This window comes from Siniperca chuatsi, linkage group LG7 (assembly GCF_020085105.1).
Source record: "Siniperca chuatsi isolate FFG_IHB_CAS linkage group LG7, ASM2008510v1, whole genome shotgun sequence".
In the NCBI taxonomy this organism is placed as follows: Eukaryota; Metazoa; Chordata; class Actinopteri; order Centrarchiformes; family Sinipercidae; genus Siniperca; species Siniperca chuatsi.
The window spans coordinates 23,990,905-24,010,152 of NC_058048.1; the positions used below are offsets into that span (position 1 = coordinate 23,990,905).

A 19,248-nucleotide genomic window follows, 5' to 3' on the forward strand; every position below is an offset into this window, starting at 1 on the left:
TGTGGTTGGTGTTTTTGTACTTCTTTTCTTTTTTTTCAAATTTAACTTAAGTCTGAGAAGTCTCTATTGGTCCACCTCTACTTTGACTTTTTCCTGTTTAGCAGCCTTGTAGAAAAATTTCTACAATTATTCAACTAGGGAATTACATAACCGTTTGTCCTTCAGAGGGCCTCTTACTGGACAAGTCAGGCTGACCAGATTATAACTGATGGATAAGTCGGGGAAGTAAACTGTGTTTGTTCAGTGTTTAAAGAATCCATTTGGGCTGATCTCTGTTTTCAGTAATGAGGTGTGACCATAATAGGCCTAGAAACTGCCCATAATTAGTCAAATTTGCTTTGATTAGACTTCATCAAAGGATCATATTCCTTATCACTGTTTGTGTTCATTTTTGTACAGATCTGAAGCACATTTTGTCTGTAAACAGGATGACATACAGTACATGTAATAGGTGAAAGATTTCTTTCTGAACAGGCCCAGATCATATCGCTTTGCAGAACCCTCAACACTGTACTGGTAACTTAGAGAGAGGTGACCGTAGAGTCTGTGCTCTATTTACTTATTAACAGAAATATTTAGGCAAAAACAGAAGAGGCTAAAATGTTCATCAGGTACATGTGTGGCTTTTTACTCACTTCATTTTATTGAGGCATAGGCATGTTAAAAGACACCACAGATGAAGTCAGCAATAACAGAAGGGAAATATGGATTTGTGTGGATAGTAGTAATATGAGTGTGAGATTGTCACCAAATATGTCATCACAATGTGAGTTGTGATAGTGTCCACACCACTTTAGGTGCTCAGAGAGCTGCTTTCTTAATGTAATAGTTGCAGTATCTATAGCAACCTCAAAGCAAAGCCACATAGTGTTTTTTCAGTGTCCACATACTGTCCCACCTATGTTGTTTATTCAAAACTAATTGTTGCGTTTTTATGACAGACAAAAGTTATGACAAAAATGGTTGATGTTAAATGGCTAAATTTATATAGTGCTTTTATCCAAAGCAAGGTGGGGATTGTGATCAGTAGATGAGCCACAGCCGCCCCACAAGATAGTCAATGAAATCTTCACTTGCAGCCATTTCCCTTTAATGCAGACTTCATATATGCAACATCTTTATTAACATAACCAGCAGAACTGCTCTGCAAAGTGTACACTTTGTCACCAGTCATGTTCTTTACATATTTAAAAAAGAAAGCTCTCTGACTCCATTCCCTGGAGTATTAATCTGTCATGGCGTGACAAAATGAGCGATTGTGTCAGAAAGCGCAACAGTTGGAAAGTTGGAAAAATAATCCTCAAAAATGATGGCACAAGTTCTAGAACCTACAAGAACCTACTTTTGTAGTGGTTTATTTAGTTGAGCCAAAATAAAAACAAAGTCACTGCTGTGGGAAGGAGGGTGGGATTATACACAAACATACTGTCTACTATGTTACTGTGCACAAAACAAAAATGTCCTGTACGGCTATACAGACACCAGATCACCACAGGAGCAGTCAGGCAGTGTTGTCCTGGGTATAGTCAGGGCGCCTGAGGCCCTGAAATGTGTGTTTACCAAACACTGCAACCAGTGATGGCTTCTCCATCACAGAGTGTATTATGTAATGAAGGTCAAGTGGCTGTCGCTTGATGGACAGACAGAGTTCTGATAGGATTATACTAAGAGCGCTGAGAGGCAGTAGAGGAAGGGGGATTGTAGGATGTGTTTTATAGTCCATATGGTTGATGACATACATCTGCTTTTTACATAGCTAAATGTTGTGAATATTCGATTTCATTGTTAACATGTCCAGGAAAAGAAATGTAGTCAGAGTGTAGTAAGATTGATTTAATGGGATCCATAAAAAGAGGAGATTCCACTGGTTTGTCTACACATTGATCAACACTTCAAGTTCTGTTATTTGAGGCTTATGGGCTGAAAATACAGAGGTAGATTTTAAAATACAAATGTAGAAGTGTTTTATATCACATTTTCAGCATGCCTGCAAAACATATTTCCCAATTGCTTGATTTATTTTCTATTATGCAAACAACAGTAATGAGGGGTAGGCTACTGCATGATTTAAGAGATAATAAATGATAATAATACTGCTGAAACTATTACACAAATAATTGATTAATCATAGTCTTAAACTGAAAAATTAATTATTTGTTCATTATTAATTTGTGTTTTTTGTGTGTTTTTTTTTTTTACTCCTTTTTAGCATTAGCATGAATACTTTTTAGTTTGGACTGTTATGCTGTCACCTTGGGCTCTGGGAACTTGTGACTGACCTTTTTCTCTATTATTTGAACCTTTTTAGATAAACTGATTATTAAAGTAATTGATATGAGAAAATAATGGCTAGATAACTGGAAAATAAATAAAATAACTTGCCCCCTAATGTAAGAAGAAGAAAAATGTGTGTAAAATGGTAAAAGCCAACAGTCAGACCCTGCTCCCATGCAGATCCCTTGTGTGCAATTATCCTGTCTGCTTGCTGATCATTTTAGTGTCTTCTTCTTTCCACTGCTTCCACTACAGATGTTCCCTGTAATGTGTCATACTTCCCGCGTTCTCCATCTCCTCTGTCAGTGGTGGCAGCTCGTCAGATGCTCCCAGTCACGCTGAAAGACGCACAAGCCCAGTGCTGTCATCATTATCAGGCCCTGCACGCAGACAAACAGTAGTTATTATTAACTGCACTCCGCTAAGAGGATTGCTTCCTGCACTCTCAGCCTCCGCGCAGTTATTTAAAGGGAACTTGCATTGCCGCCCACTGCCTGCCACAGCTTTAGAGAGAGAGAGAGAGAGAGAGAGAGAGAGAGAGAGAGAGAGAGAGAGAGAGAGAGAGAGAGAGAGAGAGAGGGAGATGTTAAGAGAGTGTGAAGGGAGGGAGAGAGAGGGCTGATAGCCAAGGACAGGACACAAGAGGAGGGGTAAAGCAGTGCTGGTGTGTTTTCTCAGGGTCTCGTCAGCACAGCATTGTGTGCGTCACAGAGAGGTGACAGCAGGCACTACCTGCTGGTCCCAGCTCAGCTGCTGCTGCTACTGGAGGGAAACCACAACTAGAGGGGGAACACTCAACAGGAAGCTGCAGCCATGGCCAGCCAGCAGGACTCAGGCTTCTTTGAAATCAGCATCAAATCCTTGCTGAAATCGTGGAGCGGCAGTGAGTAGCAGCTTGTCTCTTGTTGTTGTTGTGGTTTTTGTACTCAGCTGACAGAGCTGACTGACTCACTGAGGCTGCAGCTCTACCGGGAGCCTGACTTTATAGCCTCTTTGTCCTGTTGTGGTCCATGATGGGGATGTGCTGTTGCTTATTGCAGATTAAGCTAAGCGTGATTTTATTGTTCAGAATGCCAGCTGCCGCAAACTTGAAGAAGAAGTTGCCCATTATACACAGGCACACAGTACTGTGGTACAGTTAACATAACGCAGATTAACCTTGGTGCTATAAGTTCTGCTGATGGTGATTCAGCATCTCATTTCTGCTGCTTCCCTTTAAATTCTAGCCTTATTTTACTTAAGTCTGTGAATCTCTGACAGTCTAAATAGCTCTTATTAAGTGCAAGGACACAGTAATAGGATTAGTGGCGGTTGAGCTTGGTTGCATAGTCTGTGCAGAGCTCACAGCTTCGCTGCCTTCCATCGGGCCCATGAGGATGGGATGGGATGCCTCTCTGCATGATCGTGGCATAATTCTGTTTTATGTAAGATATGATAGGTGGACTTTAAAGATGGACTCCCTTTGGAAGTAAAACAAACAGAAAAGTAGAAAAACAGGTAGTAGCCAAACCAGGAAATGGCAACTTAGCCAATGAAGCACTTGCAGTATACATTCCCAATTATAATTTAGTTTTGTTTGTTTGTTTTTTTTTTTTTTTTACTAATCTAAAAACACTAAGATCCCAGACATATTAGCTGCTGATTTCACAAGATAGGAAATATTAATTTACCTCTTAATTTTGGAAAATACTAGAATTGATCAGGTTTGGATAAGTGCCTGGAACCAACAGTATGTGCTTCCCTGCTGTCTATTAGATAAGGTTTGTGCTGTGACCACAAGGTTAACAAAGTCAAGGCCCTTTAGACACTGGTCTCTCATAAATCAGTGTATCCAGCTCTAACAAAACAGTGACAACCAGCAGCACAGAACTGGCACTGTGCAGCAGAGTTGTCAGGTCTGGTGTTAAAATTGCCTGAAGGCCAACCCACCTTCAGCCAATCAGAGCACGAGATGAGCTGTATTGAGCCGAGCACAGCAGTGATCTCCTGATGAGTAGTCAAACATGTTGTTGTTCAGTTCAGTTGCCATTTATTTTCTGTTATGAAATGTAGTTATGCTCATTTTCTGTGTCACATTTGAGCAAGTTTTTAAATCATCCTTCTTCCATGTCTTAGCTTTATGCAAGTGTGCAGTGCAATACTTATGCTATGTTTTTCAGGAGCTGAAAATAGTTTTTCAACAGTGAATAAAATTGCAGGAGTTATACATAGTCGAATCCCTACCGTTTAGCTGGAAGAGACAGATGCGGGCGTTTCAACAGGGACTTATATAAATGGCCTGAAATGCTCTCTCACAGCAGGCAGCAGTTTCCAGCATGATGTCAGCTTGCTAAAACAGGGCTGATGGTCAATAGTTTGAGACTGACATTTTAATCTGCTTTTCACAGAGGTCTGTAATCACTCTCTCACTCTCCCCAATGATTTTTTTTTTGAGACACTCAAACTGTGAACTTGTGATAATGTATTAGTATTAGGATGCTGCTGCTCCATTGGCTCCAGCTGTTGCCTCCTCTTTTGATAAATATTGCAGCAAAAAATAGTTCAGCTTCAACTCCAGACATCATTCCAAGAGATTTGCAGATTTCCACGTATCCATGGATTTCTTTTAACAAATGGAGTCATAGATTAAATACAGCCTCTAGTGACTTATTTGGTTTCATTTTAATATGGAAATACAGGTATAGTCAGTATGGCACATCTGGTTGTTAACAGGGACTCTGGTTGTTTCCTTTGACCTAAAACTTTATGATCTAAACCAGCCGATAAAATTTTCCCACTTATTTTGTTACATGACGCAAACTTTTTTATTAAAACCCACCTTTAGTGGCAAACCAAAGAACAGTGTCCCTTTATTTACAGCCTGAAAGTATAATATATAAATACTGTACAGTGGTAGAGGTGAGGATTAAATAGGAATGTTTTGCAATTTCAAAGCCTGTATTGCCCCTGACTCTCTCACTGAAATGCAGAGTCAATGTTTCTCACAGCAGCTGGACAAAGTGCTCCCAATAGTCTGCGTTGACATTGGAATTTCTGGTCCAGTTAAAGAGGTCAGTGGTATCTAAATATCCACCCACTCTGTTCACAAACGACTGCTAAAGTGGTTCTTTACTCAGTGGGACAGTCTCTGTGGATGCATATAGGGAACTGCATTCTTTGTACACGTGTGCGTGCGTGTGTGTGTTTGTGTGTAAGAGAGACACTTGTTTGCCTGTTTGCATTGTCCTCTTGGGAGCACCACCATGCTCAGGGTGTTTCCAGCATGGTGATGATGTAATGCACACTGTGCCCGAGCTCCTTGTTTGCAGAGTCACATGTCGCGTCTGAGTCTTCGTACAGCGCCTAGAGCAACAGAAAGGGCTTGCTATGCACACTGGTTGCTTTCTTCACCTCCCATCTCCAGTTTAAGTCATGGACATGGGATAATTTAGATAAAATTATATGTCGATTTAATTTTCTCGAACGTGTTGTGCCCTGTGAAATGTTCGTTAAATCAGATGTGTTTGCATCCAGACTCTCTGTTTACTGAAATGCCTTAATGACTATAGTGCTTGAAAAAGTCTTTAATTCTTTAAAAACTTGCAAGTGTGCTGAAGCAGTGCCTGATCAAGAATGGTGTTTACACTCTGCTGGTCTGAGTTGGAGGAAAGGGGAGGGCTGCTCTGTCAGTATAGTGTGTACCTCGGGATAAATATAGTCACACAACTATGCCACCATAGCATGTTGGACCTCATCGCTGTGCCTCGGCTAAAAATTCCTGCCTGACCTTCACTCTTGGAAGGCACCGGTTGGTCACAAGGCTAGAGGAAGCCATTGCAGAAGCAGCTCAGAGAGAGAAAGAGAGTGAGATCTAGAGATTGCGTGGTCTCCCCGGACCAAACACAACTCCCACTTTTTATAACACACCCGCTGTTGGCTCTGTGTGCCATGGAAACTATACCCAGCAGGACAGAGCCAGCTGGTACACAAGACATGGACATTGGTGGATTTTACTAGCACGCATTTGTCTTGATTCAAGACAACCCTGGATACCATATCCTCCTTCCCCACTATGGACGGGACGGCTGTGTGCTGGAGTAAGGCCAGCGTCATTAGCTTCATCAAGGGCCTGGGTAGGTGCTGAGTTGGCACGAGTGAGCAAAGCATGTTCTGAAAGCCACAGAAGATCGTCACACATGCTGGGCATTCCTTGAAAGATATCCAAACTCTTCATATCCTGAAGGAGACCTGTTTACTGGTACCACAGCATTTCTCAAGCGTCTTCTGTGCAGCTTTGTCAGAGCTGCATACTCTTACTGTACAACCTCTAAAAAATGCTGATTGGAATTTTGATTCTTTCTTTTTTCTGCTCTGCACAACACGCTGTAAAATCTCAATTCCCCTTTCACTTGTGTGCATTTGTTTGCAGTTTGTTTCAACTACCTGTAAAGAGGTAATAGTTCTGAGTAAAGCAGTTTAGGCAATTCATTAGAGCTGTTTTTATCCTCTCAACCTTTGATCTGCAAGAACATTTTGATTCCTCTTTTGGCAGATTACAGAAGTCATTAAATTAAATTACCAGTTATCTGATTCCTCTGTTTAATACACACTGAAGGTTTTTGTCTTGTCACAACTTGACTAATTGAACATAAATTACTTACATTTCAAGGCTCTTCGGGTCTGCATGTGTTGTGCTTAAATATGATGGACAGGCCTACAGTACACTTGATGATTCTACAGTGATTAACAGAACAGACCAAAAGCTTTAAAAAAAAACCCTCTTTGAAACATACTTCATATTTCTTCACATTTGTGATTAAGTGTTACAACCTCCAGAGTAGCAATCTTAGGCTAGTTTAGTAATAGTTAATTTAGCCAGTCAACATTTCACATCATAGTCTCAGAGAAATCTTTTAAACAGATATGCAGCAAAGCTTTGTCTTAGTAAGCTATAATTTAAATTGTTTACATATTTTGATCCATAATTTAACAGCAAAGCAAACAGAATTCATGCTGACCACAAAGTTTGGTGTTTGATATATGACGCTGATAGATGTAATGTGTTCCTGACACGTGCAGGCTGTGCTTGCTGCTCCTGATGTGATTTCTGTCCAGTCACATTTATTTATTACATGCACACTTACACTTTTACACACTCATAATGCAGTAGCTGAAGAAAATGTTTTGTCTCATCAGATTTCTGGTAGTTTGTGAGGTGGACATGCAGTTAGGGGTTGTAGAGTTTCAGGCTAAATAAAAATCTCACAGTTCTAATGAGATGTTTGTATGCAGTTCTTTACTATATTTAGCCCTTTGTCTGTGCTAGTCTGGAGGTAGCAGAGTGTAACACTGAGGTAAATTGTAACTTGTGTATTAGTTTGTAGGGTTTTATGGACTAAGCCAAGCCATCCATAATTAAACATGAGCCACATTATTACACTGGCTGAATGATGGTCACATGCACAAGACTTTTGCTTCCCTCAAAGGGCAATGACATCTTGGGTACGAAATGAAAACACCAGCTGCTGGCCAGGGTGTTTTAATTTCCATATGTGCTTTGTTCACTGTAGCAGTAGGAAAGAAAGAGCAGACCCGGGGCAAGCCTGTGCCCTTTGGACAGTCTCCCTCAGGAATGTTCAACATGTTGGGAACTTTATGTCCATGTTTGGAAACTTCTCAGTAATAGTCTATTCTGTGATCTCCTTTTGCAAACAGATCGGTGGCTGAGCCTGTCCCACTCATTTGTGCTTGAAGTGGCAATGTTAGACTTAACAAATTGCTTCCCATCTCATGGCGTTTGTGTCATTTCCGCAGCCTCGCCTGTGGGGAACGGATACAGTAAACCCCCCATCCCTCCAGTCTGCTGTCCTCAGGGAGAGAAGGGTCCCCCAGCCATGATGCCCATCAGCATCGACCCAGAGAGCAAACCGGGCGAGTACGTCCTCAAGAGCCTGTTCGCCAACTTCACCACCGTGTCAGAGCGCAAGATTCGCATCATCATGGCTGAGCCACTGGTGAGTCGGCAGAAAGTGACCGACTGAACAGTTACTGCTCTTTGTGTCCTGTGGTGATTGGTTGTTGTTGCTCTTTCTCTTTTTAAAGATGTGTGGAGATTGTTTCATGAGTTTTGCTTCAGAAGTTCAGACAAAATAAAAAAAAACAGGCTGTGTCTATTATCAGGGGGCATGACATCGGTGCTCTGCAACAGGTGTCCTAACTTTTTTTGCCTGTAAACCCTTAACAAGGTCAGACAGGACAGGCCCACAATAGCTGGTTTGACATTAATGAAGTACAAACAGTGGTGGAAGAAGTATTTAGATTCTTTACTTCAGTAAAAGTACCAGTACAACAATATTAAAATACTCCAAGGAAAAGTGATGAAAATCCTACTTAAGTAAAAGTATAGTAAGTTTTATTGGCAAAATGTGGTTAAAATATCGAAAGTAAAACTTATTCTGCAGGAAAATGTCCTCTGTGACTGATATACATTACAATATTAGATTATTATTATGTTAGCATTTTACTGTTGTAAAAGCTAGCTGGAGCTAGTTAGTTGGAGCTAGTTTTAACTACTTTGTGTACAGTTTGGTAGTTTAGTCCAGTGGTTCCCAGCCTACAGCAGGGGTTGGGCTCCATCAAAGAGTCACAAGATAAATCTGAGTGGTCGTGAGATGATTTTGGGGTAGAAAATAAGAAAAATCTAATTTCTGCTACACAAATTTGTGTTCACTTTTGGACTTAGTCTTTGACCTTTTGGGGCTTTTTGAGTTTTTTAAATGAAACCAAGTGAGGAGTTCAGAAGGGAAATTACTCTTTGGTGGAACTGCTAACAACTCATCAACTAGACACTGTGTTTTGTAAGCGATCACAAGCCAATAAGGTTGAGAACCACTGGTTTATTTTTTAACAATTTGTTGTATTTTATAAGCTTATCATTTTGTATTTTTTTATCTGAAAAGTAGCCACTAACTATAGCTGTCAAGTAAATGCAGTGGAGTAAAAATATACAGTATTTTCACTGAAATGTAGTGGAGTAGAAGTAGAAAGTGGCATAAAATGGAAATACTTAAAGTACCTCAAAGTTGTAGGACGTACAGTACTTGAGTAAATGTACTTTCCACCATGTAAATGTTGCTTTCCACCACTGCTGACCAACATAGCAGCTTATGATTATTACAAGTTCTCAAACACAAATATTTACCTCTGATGTAGAGTCATCCGTTTGCACCTGATTTCCGATTCGTTTATAATATATTTATAATGTAAATATAATGTTTTTGTGACAACAGGCAGACTGACTTCTGATAATGAAGCCCTTAACAGTTTAAACTTCACAGTGATATATTACTGTCAAGGCCTTGCAACTGAGTCTCACACACATAAAAGCAGAGATGTTAACTACCTTGTCATGTTTAATTGCTGTCAGCTGAAGGCCTGGTAGTGTTTTGTGAAGCAGTAGCTTCATCAGCACAAAGAAGGAAGCAGCCTGGGGACAAAATGTGGAATTTTTAGCCAGCTTCATAATGCATGATTCAGTGTTTACAGGCTTCAGCTGAGTTTAGCACATGAAATAGAGAAAAAAGCCCATCACAACTTTGTAGAGCCAAAGGTGACATCTTCAATTGCCTTGTTTTGTTCAACTAAATGTCCAAAACTCTAAAACATTCAATTTACAATGATATATGACAAAGAAAAGTAGCAAATCTTCTCATTTAAAAGGCTGGAGATAACGTTTGCCTATTTTCATTTATTTTTGCTTGAAAAACAACCGAAACTTTTAGATTTATCAATTTCCATTCAAAGCATTTGCTCACATTGTGAGGCTAGAATTAGAAAACTCACAATTAAAGTGGCAACTATTTTGATAATTGATTAATCGGTAAGATAATTTTTCCTAGCACAAATTCAAATATTTTCTCGTTCCAGACACTCCAAGGTGAGAATTCCTGGATTTTTTCTGTGTGATATTATTGTTATTGTTATTGATTTTTGGACTGTTGGTCGGACAAAACGAGACAACTGACGATGTCATCTTTGAAAAAACATTTTTCCCTATTTTCTGACATTACCATTAATTGATTAATCAAGAAAATAATCGATAATGAAAATAATCGATAGTTGCAGCCCTAATCACAATTGAATACATACAGTTCTGAGGCTTTCAGGTAACCTGATATTTTGATTAGGAAAGTACTTCAGGCTTGAATATTAATCAGCAAGTCAAAGATTTAGGTTGTGCACTCTTCTATATTGTTTTTTGCCCTTGTCTTGACCATTTCTAGGAAATGAGATGAAGGTAAAAGCTGCCCATAAAATCTTTGAGAGACTTGTTGTCCAGTGGAGGTTGGAGCCGATCTGTAGGGCCAACAGCTGTCATAAATAATTCTGTTTACAGACAGTCAGACAGACAAACAGGGAAGAGCCACTGTGTGTTAATGTGAGCACCATTCACCACCTGCTCCCAGAACCACATTAGTGCTACTGAACATCAGTTAAAAATGACCAACTGATCCATATTACTAAGAAAAGCCTCAGAACTCCAACTAAAACACATTCAGAAGTAATCACCATATCTGTAGCTTTATGTCCTAAGACACTGTAGAATTGTTTACCAAAAATGGTTACCCACCAGCAACAACGATTACAGCCCTCAAATTTTAAATTGTATTTATTTTGGCTTCAGGGTGGACAAACGGCAAATTATTCAACCTAAATTCACCTACTCAAAACAAAACTTAAACAAAAAGACAAATCTCCTGACTCCTAACTTAACTCCTAGAAAAACAGGAGAAATGAGATCACACAAAACCGCCCCCCACCCCTCCAGATCCCAGGGCTGCTGCAGATACTTGCATGATACTATTTATAGTCATTTAATGTAGGTTGTACAGGTCTGATATACTGTCAGTTTACATGTGGCTGCTATGGAAAGGCAGTCTGCAGTTTTAGGGACTGTGATTTATAGGAAGCTGTTAGTCATCGTCCTCGGTCTGCAGGGAAGTGTTAATTACCACAGGGAAAGTGTGCAACCCCTCGTTTCAGTATAACTCCCTCTAGAGAACTGCAGGGAGGATGTATCTCTCTTTGTTTTTCCTCTCAGTGGAGAAGTGGCTGAGTAATTTGTTTTAGTCCTGCCTTGTAATTATTAGCATACAGTTATCCCTTCTGCTCATCCCCATCATTCAGGTGAATTTGTTTAACTGAGTCCTTTGTGTTCGGTGAATAATAATAATTAATCAAATATTGAAGAATTTTTAAAAAGTCTGTACTCAAATGGTAAATTAGTGACCAATACATGATATCTAAGTTGCAGAAAATAGATTTAGTTAAAAAAATGCTGTAAATCTGCAAGGTGATTGAATACAAACTGTGTTGCTGTATCAGCCTGCAACAAAGGGCAGTAAAATCCTTTAAAGCCCGACAGTGCAAGAGGCATCGACTTTTCTGTCATTCTAGCACAGATGGGGTCCTCAGGTGCAAGCATTTGTCCAAAAACTAAAAGGTTCATCAGAACATGGGGCTTATTTGGCGTTCCAGCTGCTAGAGAGAGAGAGTGACATTAGCATCAGCCCACGCAATGTCAATGTCAGACACATCAGACAGTTGGCTATTTTGGATTAATCATCAAGTAAGTGATGTGCTGTGATTTGCTGTCTGGCTAAGAGACAGCAGAGGGACATATCTGGCAGAGTAGCAAAAAGGTAAAAGATAGCAGATGCTTTGATTTGTGCAAAAATAGATGAGGTGGTGATTGTGGGCTAAGTGTGAATATAAACATACTCCTATTACTGCTGTGTGTGTTTTAGATAAATCAATTTGACAATACATCAGGCCAGTGGTGGAGTGATGGAGCGTCGCCTGCTAAAGCTGCGTTAAATATCTTTGTAATAATGTTCTTTATTTTTATCTTAATTTTAGATATCAGTTTATAAAGCTTGAATGTGTTTCATTTAATCTATGTAGCCAATTCAGTCAACACTATACAATTTGTTCACTTTGTTTTTATTTGTTGTCATATACTGTGTGACTATTTAAGGCTGTGACACAGACGTTGATTAGTGGCAGAGTCTGGAAACATTTTAAAAATAAAGAGGCTTTGGTAATTGTCATTTCTATGATGAACTTTATAGTACACGGGCCAGTATTCAGTGATTGTTTGTAAACTGAAGATTTACTGTAAATTACTGATCATTCCAAGCATGTTTTCGACTCTTAAATGGACTAAACAAAGGACAGCTTGAACCAAATAGAAATATTTTAAGGGACCTACAGTCCAAAAAATGAACCAAATATTTAAATGTTTAAGGAAGTTGACAAGTAATGTTTTATTCAGGTGTTACATGTGTTGTCATCCTGATTTCAGTGTCTTTTGAAGTTTAGTTTTTAACATAATTCTGATAAACTCAGGAAGGCAGCATGTATCAGGCAGTGTAGAATTTTCATTATATTCACCATCTTCATATCTAAACTAACAGATAGAATGTGCTACTTTGAAATGATATACAGAAGTCAAGAAACCATCTACAGGACTGCCCTTACAGCAGAAGAAGACCAACCCAAATCCCTCATGAAGGCTTTTATGTCGGATGATAGAAGACTGTAATAATGGGAGCTATTATGAAAGTCCCATCTCTAATATCTGACCCTGCCTGCTTATGCCTGGCATCAGGCTGATTGATGGCTCTCTCATTAGCAGAGCTGTAATGAGTCCCAGTTCAAAAATACTCCACACACTCTTCCGACAGGGTGGATAGAGTTATGAGCTTCAGACCAAACTTCAGAGAACTATTTCAGTTTGAATTTTTCTTACAAATAAGAAAACCTACTAAAGTTGTAAAATGACTCCCCTTTTTCTGGGTTTTTTCAGGAAAAGCCATTAACAAAGTCACTGCAGAGGGGAGAAGATCCTCAGTTTGACCAAGTAAGTGCTGTGAAATGCTGGCAACAGGGGCTGTTAGCAAAAAAAGTGATATAAAAGTGATGTGTCGAGTTGATGAACAGCATCACTATTTACTAAATACTTAATGTATTCATTTCACCCTTAGAAAAAAGAGATGACGTTTTGTGGTTGTATTTTTAAACCCTACATGTTTTACATTATAACCTGCAGGCGATTATATAAATGATCAGCATTCAACTGTTGTGCCTCTCCCTATGAGCACCTAGGCAAGTCAGTTTTCATGTCTTAAATACTGCGTTTGATGCACTGTAACATGAAAGAGCTGATGGGTGAAAGCCCTGCTCACATCCCAAAAGGTCTTTCAGATCCAGTCAAGGGCAGGAGTGTTTACCTTGAGAGCTGGCACTGGCTCTGCACTAGGTGTGTCCAGCAGGTCTGTGGCTCTGCAGAGAAGGCCCTTTCACAGCCACAGGGGTGTGTTTGTGCTCCTGCGTGAGGCCATTCAGCAGCCACACAGAGCCAGGATTCTTCTCCAGCCTCATGCTGAATGAAGGGCTCGCTGTGTTCCCCAGCCCGACCAGACTCTCCTCCCTTCCTGTGTGCCCGGCCCATCCCACCCGTTCCTTCCTTTCCCTCTCCCTCCCCCAAGACTTAGGGAGGCTCCCCCATGGCACCTTGTCTCTATGCATAGTCCCAATGAGGACCAGCTCACTTAAAAGCTGCCTCATTTTGCCCTGCTCTGTTTATTGTCCAATTGTAGGAAATATGATGAAATATAAATGAAACTCATTATGAAACCTCTTATGCTGTTTAAATTTTTGTTTAAATTGCTGTACAAATAAACAAAGGAACCACTGATTGCTATCTCTAACTTTGGTATGTTAACTGCCAAACACAAACAAGCATTTGCACGATGTGTGTCTTGTTCTTCCAGTTGATAAGCACCATGAGCTCTTTGGCTGAGTACTGTCTCCCCTCCATCCTGCGTACTTTGTTTGACTGGTACAAAAGACAAAATGGACTAGAGGAGGAGCTGCACGAGTACCGGCCAAGATCCAACACCAAGTCCAAAAAGTGAGAATCATTAAATTGATTTCTGTGTGCAACAATGTGTCACCAGTATATAATGTAAAAAAAAAAAAAAATAATGGTGAAGATCACATGTACTGTATGATTGTAGCAAACCTCTTGTTTTTTCTCTCTCTAAAAGCGATGAGCAACAGAGAGATTATCTACTTGAAAGGAGGGATTTGGCCATTGACTTCATCTTCTCTCTTGTACTTATAGACGTTTTGAAACAGGTGACTTGACTTAACTCTGCTGTCCACAAAAGCTTCTTGGTTTATCTTATTATTTTATGATATAAAACTCACTTAAGTAGAGCTGTTATGATTTACTGCTACTGAAAAGATAAACTTATCATGACTGGTAGTTTTCGAAAATTCATTCTCATGCTGTTGTGTCTCCTGATTCTTAACTAGATGCCGCTCCACCCGGTCCTTGACAGTTTGGTCAATGAAATCATTAACTTAGCCTTTAAGCACTTTAGATACAAAGAGGGGTAAGCTCTTGTCTTTTTCCCGCACTGTTCCTTCTTTTTTTAATAATTTTAAGTTTCTCTAAGGTTTGTTTTTCTTTGTCTAATGTTGTGTTTCTCACAGGTATCATGGTCCTAACACTGGCAACATGCACACTGTAGCAGACCTCTACGCTGAAATCATAGGCGTATTAGCCCAATCCAAGTAAGTAGCAAAGACAGAACTATGATTTATATAATTGAATTTAATATATTATTGTTTTTCTCTTTTCCGTCTGTCTGTTAAATCTTCATTCTCTGCTCTGTTGGGCATTTGTGTCACGCCACATCATAATGATGTGTTATCATTCCTAATGCCTTTCTGCAAAACATCCCCTGGTTCAAGAGACTGGAACATACTGTGGGGACGACACACTTTTGGACAGGTCCCCTTCACACCAAACTAGGACTGGAAATTGATGTCTGTTTATTTGAAGTTTTCAGATCATTGCAGCAAGGAACAAACCCTTAAAATAGAGATATGGTTGGTGAGCACACTGCATACCTCCTCTCCAAAGTGCAGTCTGCTTAATTTCCTGCAGGAGATATTTCACCGAGAGGCTTTTATAGTGATCTTTACTTTTCTCTGAGGTCAAGAAAGAAAGAAAGCGGTCAACAATGTTACTGTAAACTGAAATTATTCAGATATAATTCGTAGTTGTATTTGGAGTCTCTTCAAAGAGATTGAGGCTGTTTAAAAAAAAGTTTAAATGTGGTTTCTCAATCTCTGTTTGTGTCTGTAGAAATCACAAACAATTTCTCCTCACATGAATGATCCAAGATGCAGATGCTGTATTCAGTTTCTTATGCGTACTCTACCAGCCACCAGTGAAGAGGTTAAGAGATGCTCATATGAGCTCCCATAATGAATAGTCTTCTAAATTTAGACCAGCTGAAGAATCCCATCTCTGGTTCAATTTGGGTAAGGGATCAGGTGCTAGATGAGGAGTTCATCTTGGGGCACAGACAGCGTTTTGAGGGTAAGACGAGGGGATGATATTTTCGGGAGGTGTGCCCCCTGAGTATTGTCACTGTATTCTCTACTCTTCTCGTCATGACTCTGAGTGCAGGAACTTTTTTGTGGAAGTGCTGATTTGGGATTTGTCTGACTGGGCTATGCAAGCATGTCTTTATATAGAATCTCATTTAGTTTTTTCTCTCTCTCTCTCTCTCAGGTTTCCTGTCGTGAAGAAGAAGTTTATGACTGAGCTAAAGGAGCTGCGGCAGAAAGAGCAGAGTCCATATGTAGTCCAGAGTACTATTAGCCTCATCATGGGGGTCAAGTTCTTCCGAATTAAGATGTATCCTGTTGAAGATTTTGAAGCCTCTTTTCAGTTCATGCAGGTACAACAGACTTCAATAACTGAATAATCTGTCAATTCTTTAAATGGTTCCAAATGATTCCCACAAACATGCCTTGCTATAGTATAAGCTGATTATATGTTATAAGCTATAGGTTCACACTCTCTTTTCTTTACTCATTTGTTTGTTGTCTTTTGATTTTTGTGTTTTAAAACTTAACCCAAATATGGGCTTAAATCACCTTTATGTAGAAATTGCACAAGATATTCTCAGGATTGTTAGGATTTGCCACCCTTTGACCTTGACTGTGTTTCCTATTAGCTTTGGCATGCAGTTTGTGGATTTCATTCTGTTTTGACCATACAGTATCAAATCTGTTTATCTCTTAGGTAAACCATTTCTTAACACTTCTTTCTCTACATGTATAGTAGATTTAAAGTGATATAACATTTTATTGCGTGTTGAACCATTTACTATTGTCTTTTCTACAGGAGTGCACCCAGTATTTCCTGGAAGTCAAGGACAAGGACATTAAGCATGCCTTGGCTGGTCTCTTTGTTGAAATTTTGGTTCCTGTTGCAGCAGTAAGTTTTTTCCTGCAGTACGTGTTGCATGCATTACACAATATTTCATTTAAATAGGAAAAGAGCACTACTCAGGAGAGGATTGTGACTGTGTGTGATGTTGTCCTAGGCCGTGAAAAACGAGGTGAATGTGCCCTGCCTGAGGAACTTTGTGGACAGCTTGTATGACACAACCCTGGACTTGTCCTCCAGAAAGAAGCACTCACTGGTTAGTTGCCCAGCAGAAAACAAACTCACACTGATTGTTGGCCCTGTTTGTTTTTGCACACCTCTGTTTTCACTCTGACACCCTCTGCTGCATGCTTAGATTACCGGGATGCCTGTGGTCTCTGTGAATCCTCAAGCATTTCAAGGTCACTCCTGTGTAATGTTCTCTTACAACGTCATTGTCCACACTAGAAATAATTTATGAGGGAAGATAGGCTGCCATTCCAAAGCATAAAAACAAGCATGAAAGCAGTGCAGTATACAGAAGCGTATGTAATGTCCCTTCCCTCTAAAGTGTCTTCGAAAAAGAATTTCACCACAGCAGTTCACAGTGAAATGGAAAGACAGCAACCCTTATGGAACAGCAGTTTGCTCTTACAGAAAGTCTACATTCCCCTGAGGCAACGATTATGGCTGAAAGCCACATTTTTTTGTCATGCTTTTCAACAAAAAGCATGACAAAAGGAGAAAACCTTGTTATGTCTTCAATAGAAAACTGGTTTACATCTTAAATTGCACCTAAGCAGATATGATTCAGAGATAACTCATAATTCCTCAAATTATCCACTCAAATAACAGCCTCAAATATTAAATGTGGAAACTGTATTCAACCTATTTTTAAGCAATTTGAAGCTATGTTAACAATGCTGTGTATGATAAAAGAGATTTAAACACTAACTGTTCTCTACGCAGGCGTTTTACCCATTGGTGACATGCCTGCTGTGTGTCAGCCAGAAACAGTTCTTCCTCAACAGATGGCATGTCTTCCTTAACAACTGTCTCTCAAATCTGAAGGTAAGGTAACCTGGAAATCAGCAGCCTTTCATTCAGACTACAGTGGTCTTTGTTTGGGAGGAGTATCTGCAACAAAAAGATTCTGTGCATCCCTGTTGCTCAGCTGTCAAAAAGAAGAGTTAATCTACATTGTTTGTTTTTGTATGCGTGGCATGATAATAGTGCACTGAATGCTTCAGGCAGTAATTATTCTTACTATTCTTGTCAGTATTTAATATATTATGTAAGCATAGTGTGATTACAGTTATCGACTCTAATTTTATCATATGATAGGCTTCCACTTGTTGCAAAGTTGTTCTGCCATTGACTTTCTTTTGTAATTGTAATTTAATTACAGAGCAGAGACCCTAAAATGGCTCGTGTTGCACTGGAGTCCCTGTATCGACTGTTGTGGGTCTACATGATCAGAATCAAGTGTGAGAGCAACACTGCAACACAGGGGTAAATATCTTGTAATTCCTTGCATAATGTGGTGAGCCAGCCAAAGAGGTAGATTTATGGATTGCATTAAAACATTTTTAGATGTTGATTTCTAGTGGGCATGAATGAGAATTCCAATTCCTCAATTAATATGAATAATAATGTTTTTACAGACTTTTCACAGTGTTTTTATTTATCAGTAAATATCTGTGAGAAGCTAATGAAGGCCATGGACTGAATTTTGTTGGTACTAAAAATATTTGTCAAAATATTTCTGGATTTAAGGGAAGAACAAAAAAAGTAAATTTAAGTAGCTGTTTTATGCCTGGGGTCAGGCCTAAAACAGAATGTCAGTGCTGGTGGCCCACAGGTTTATCAGCAGCTTACAGACATTATTATGAGCCTGAGCCCACATGAGAAATCCCAAACGACTCAAGCCAGACTTTTTAAATGTGTTAATTAGGCCCAAAATAAACGTGTCTTAAAATAAACCTCCTTTCAAGCAATGGAGTACTGTACAAAACAATTTCATACAGTTTTCTATGTTTTATGTTTATACCACCTTTTAAAACTTTTTAAATGCTTGTCAAAGGTATCCTCATAATGCGTTCTCTCCTCTGTGTTCACAGTCGCCTCAACACCATTGTAACAACACTTTTCCCCAAAGGCTCCCGCAGCGTGGTACCAAGAGACATGCCTCTCAATATCTTTGTCAAAATCATCCAATTTATTGCACAGGTAAACACAATGATGTGTCACACTGCCACAGAAATGATATGTCACTCCCAGTTAAAACCAATATATGGTATCTCATTGAAACGTGTGCGATGATATCTCCTGACATTCGTGAAATCATATTAAACACATTTTTCCTTCTTATTTCATTACAGGAAAGACTTGATTTTGCCATGAAGGAGATTATCTTTGACCTTCTTTGTGTTGGGAAACCTGCAAAAGCCTTTAGTCTTAATCCAGAGGTATGCATTTAACATTAACTTAAAATGTAAAAAAAAAGAAAGGAGAAAAAAAAGAGGACTTCTTCTTTCTGATAAAGTCCTGTGCTCCCTACATGGTTTCATAGTTCAAAAAGGAAATTAAGAATAAGCTCATTCTGGATACTTACAGATGTGTGTCTCTTATAAAGTAAATGTAAAATCCTAAACGTAGTGCTGTGGTTAAAATTAGGTTTTAAAAATTGCTATTCATTTCTC

At 39.4% G+C, this 19,248-nt stretch overlaps 1 protein-coding gene across 2 annotated transcripts in view; it reads left to right on the forward strand.

Moving 5' to 3' along the window:
• The first annotated feature begins 2,843 nt into the window (after nucleotides 1-2,843).
• Nucleotides 2,844-19,248, forward strand: part of frya (furry homolog a (Drosophila)) — a 44,479-nt gene continuing 28,074 nt past the window's right edge. Inside the window, exons 1-14 of one of the 2 annotated variants that reach the window (XM_044202480.1) lie at nucleotides 2,844-3,157; nucleotides 8,068-8,267; nucleotides 13,121-13,174; nucleotides 14,088-14,227; nucleotides 14,364-14,454; nucleotides 14,635-14,714; nucleotides 14,815-14,895; nucleotides 15,905-16,073; nucleotides 16,523-16,615; nucleotides 16,725-16,823; nucleotides 17,516-17,617; nucleotides 17,955-18,058; nucleotides 18,667-18,775; nucleotides 18,928-19,014. In XM_044202480.1, the coding sequence (XP_044058415.1) occupies nucleotides 3,088-3,157; nucleotides 8,068-8,267; nucleotides 13,121-13,174; nucleotides 14,088-14,227; nucleotides 14,364-14,454; nucleotides 14,635-14,714; nucleotides 14,815-14,895; nucleotides 15,905-16,073; nucleotides 16,523-16,615; nucleotides 16,725-16,823; nucleotides 17,516-17,617; nucleotides 17,955-18,058; nucleotides 18,667-18,775; nucleotides 18,928-19,014 (1,479 nt within the window). In that variant the 5' untranslated portion in view covers nucleotides 2,844-3,087. The remainder of the gene's footprint in view (nucleotides 3,158-8,067; nucleotides 8,268-13,120; nucleotides 13,175-14,087; nucleotides 14,228-14,363; nucleotides 14,455-14,634; nucleotides 14,715-14,814; nucleotides 14,896-15,904; nucleotides 16,074-16,522; nucleotides 16,616-16,724; nucleotides 16,824-17,515; nucleotides 17,618-17,954; nucleotides 18,059-18,666; nucleotides 18,776-18,927; nucleotides 19,015-19,248) is intronic. The other variant, XM_044202481.1, reaches the window with a different exon arrangement.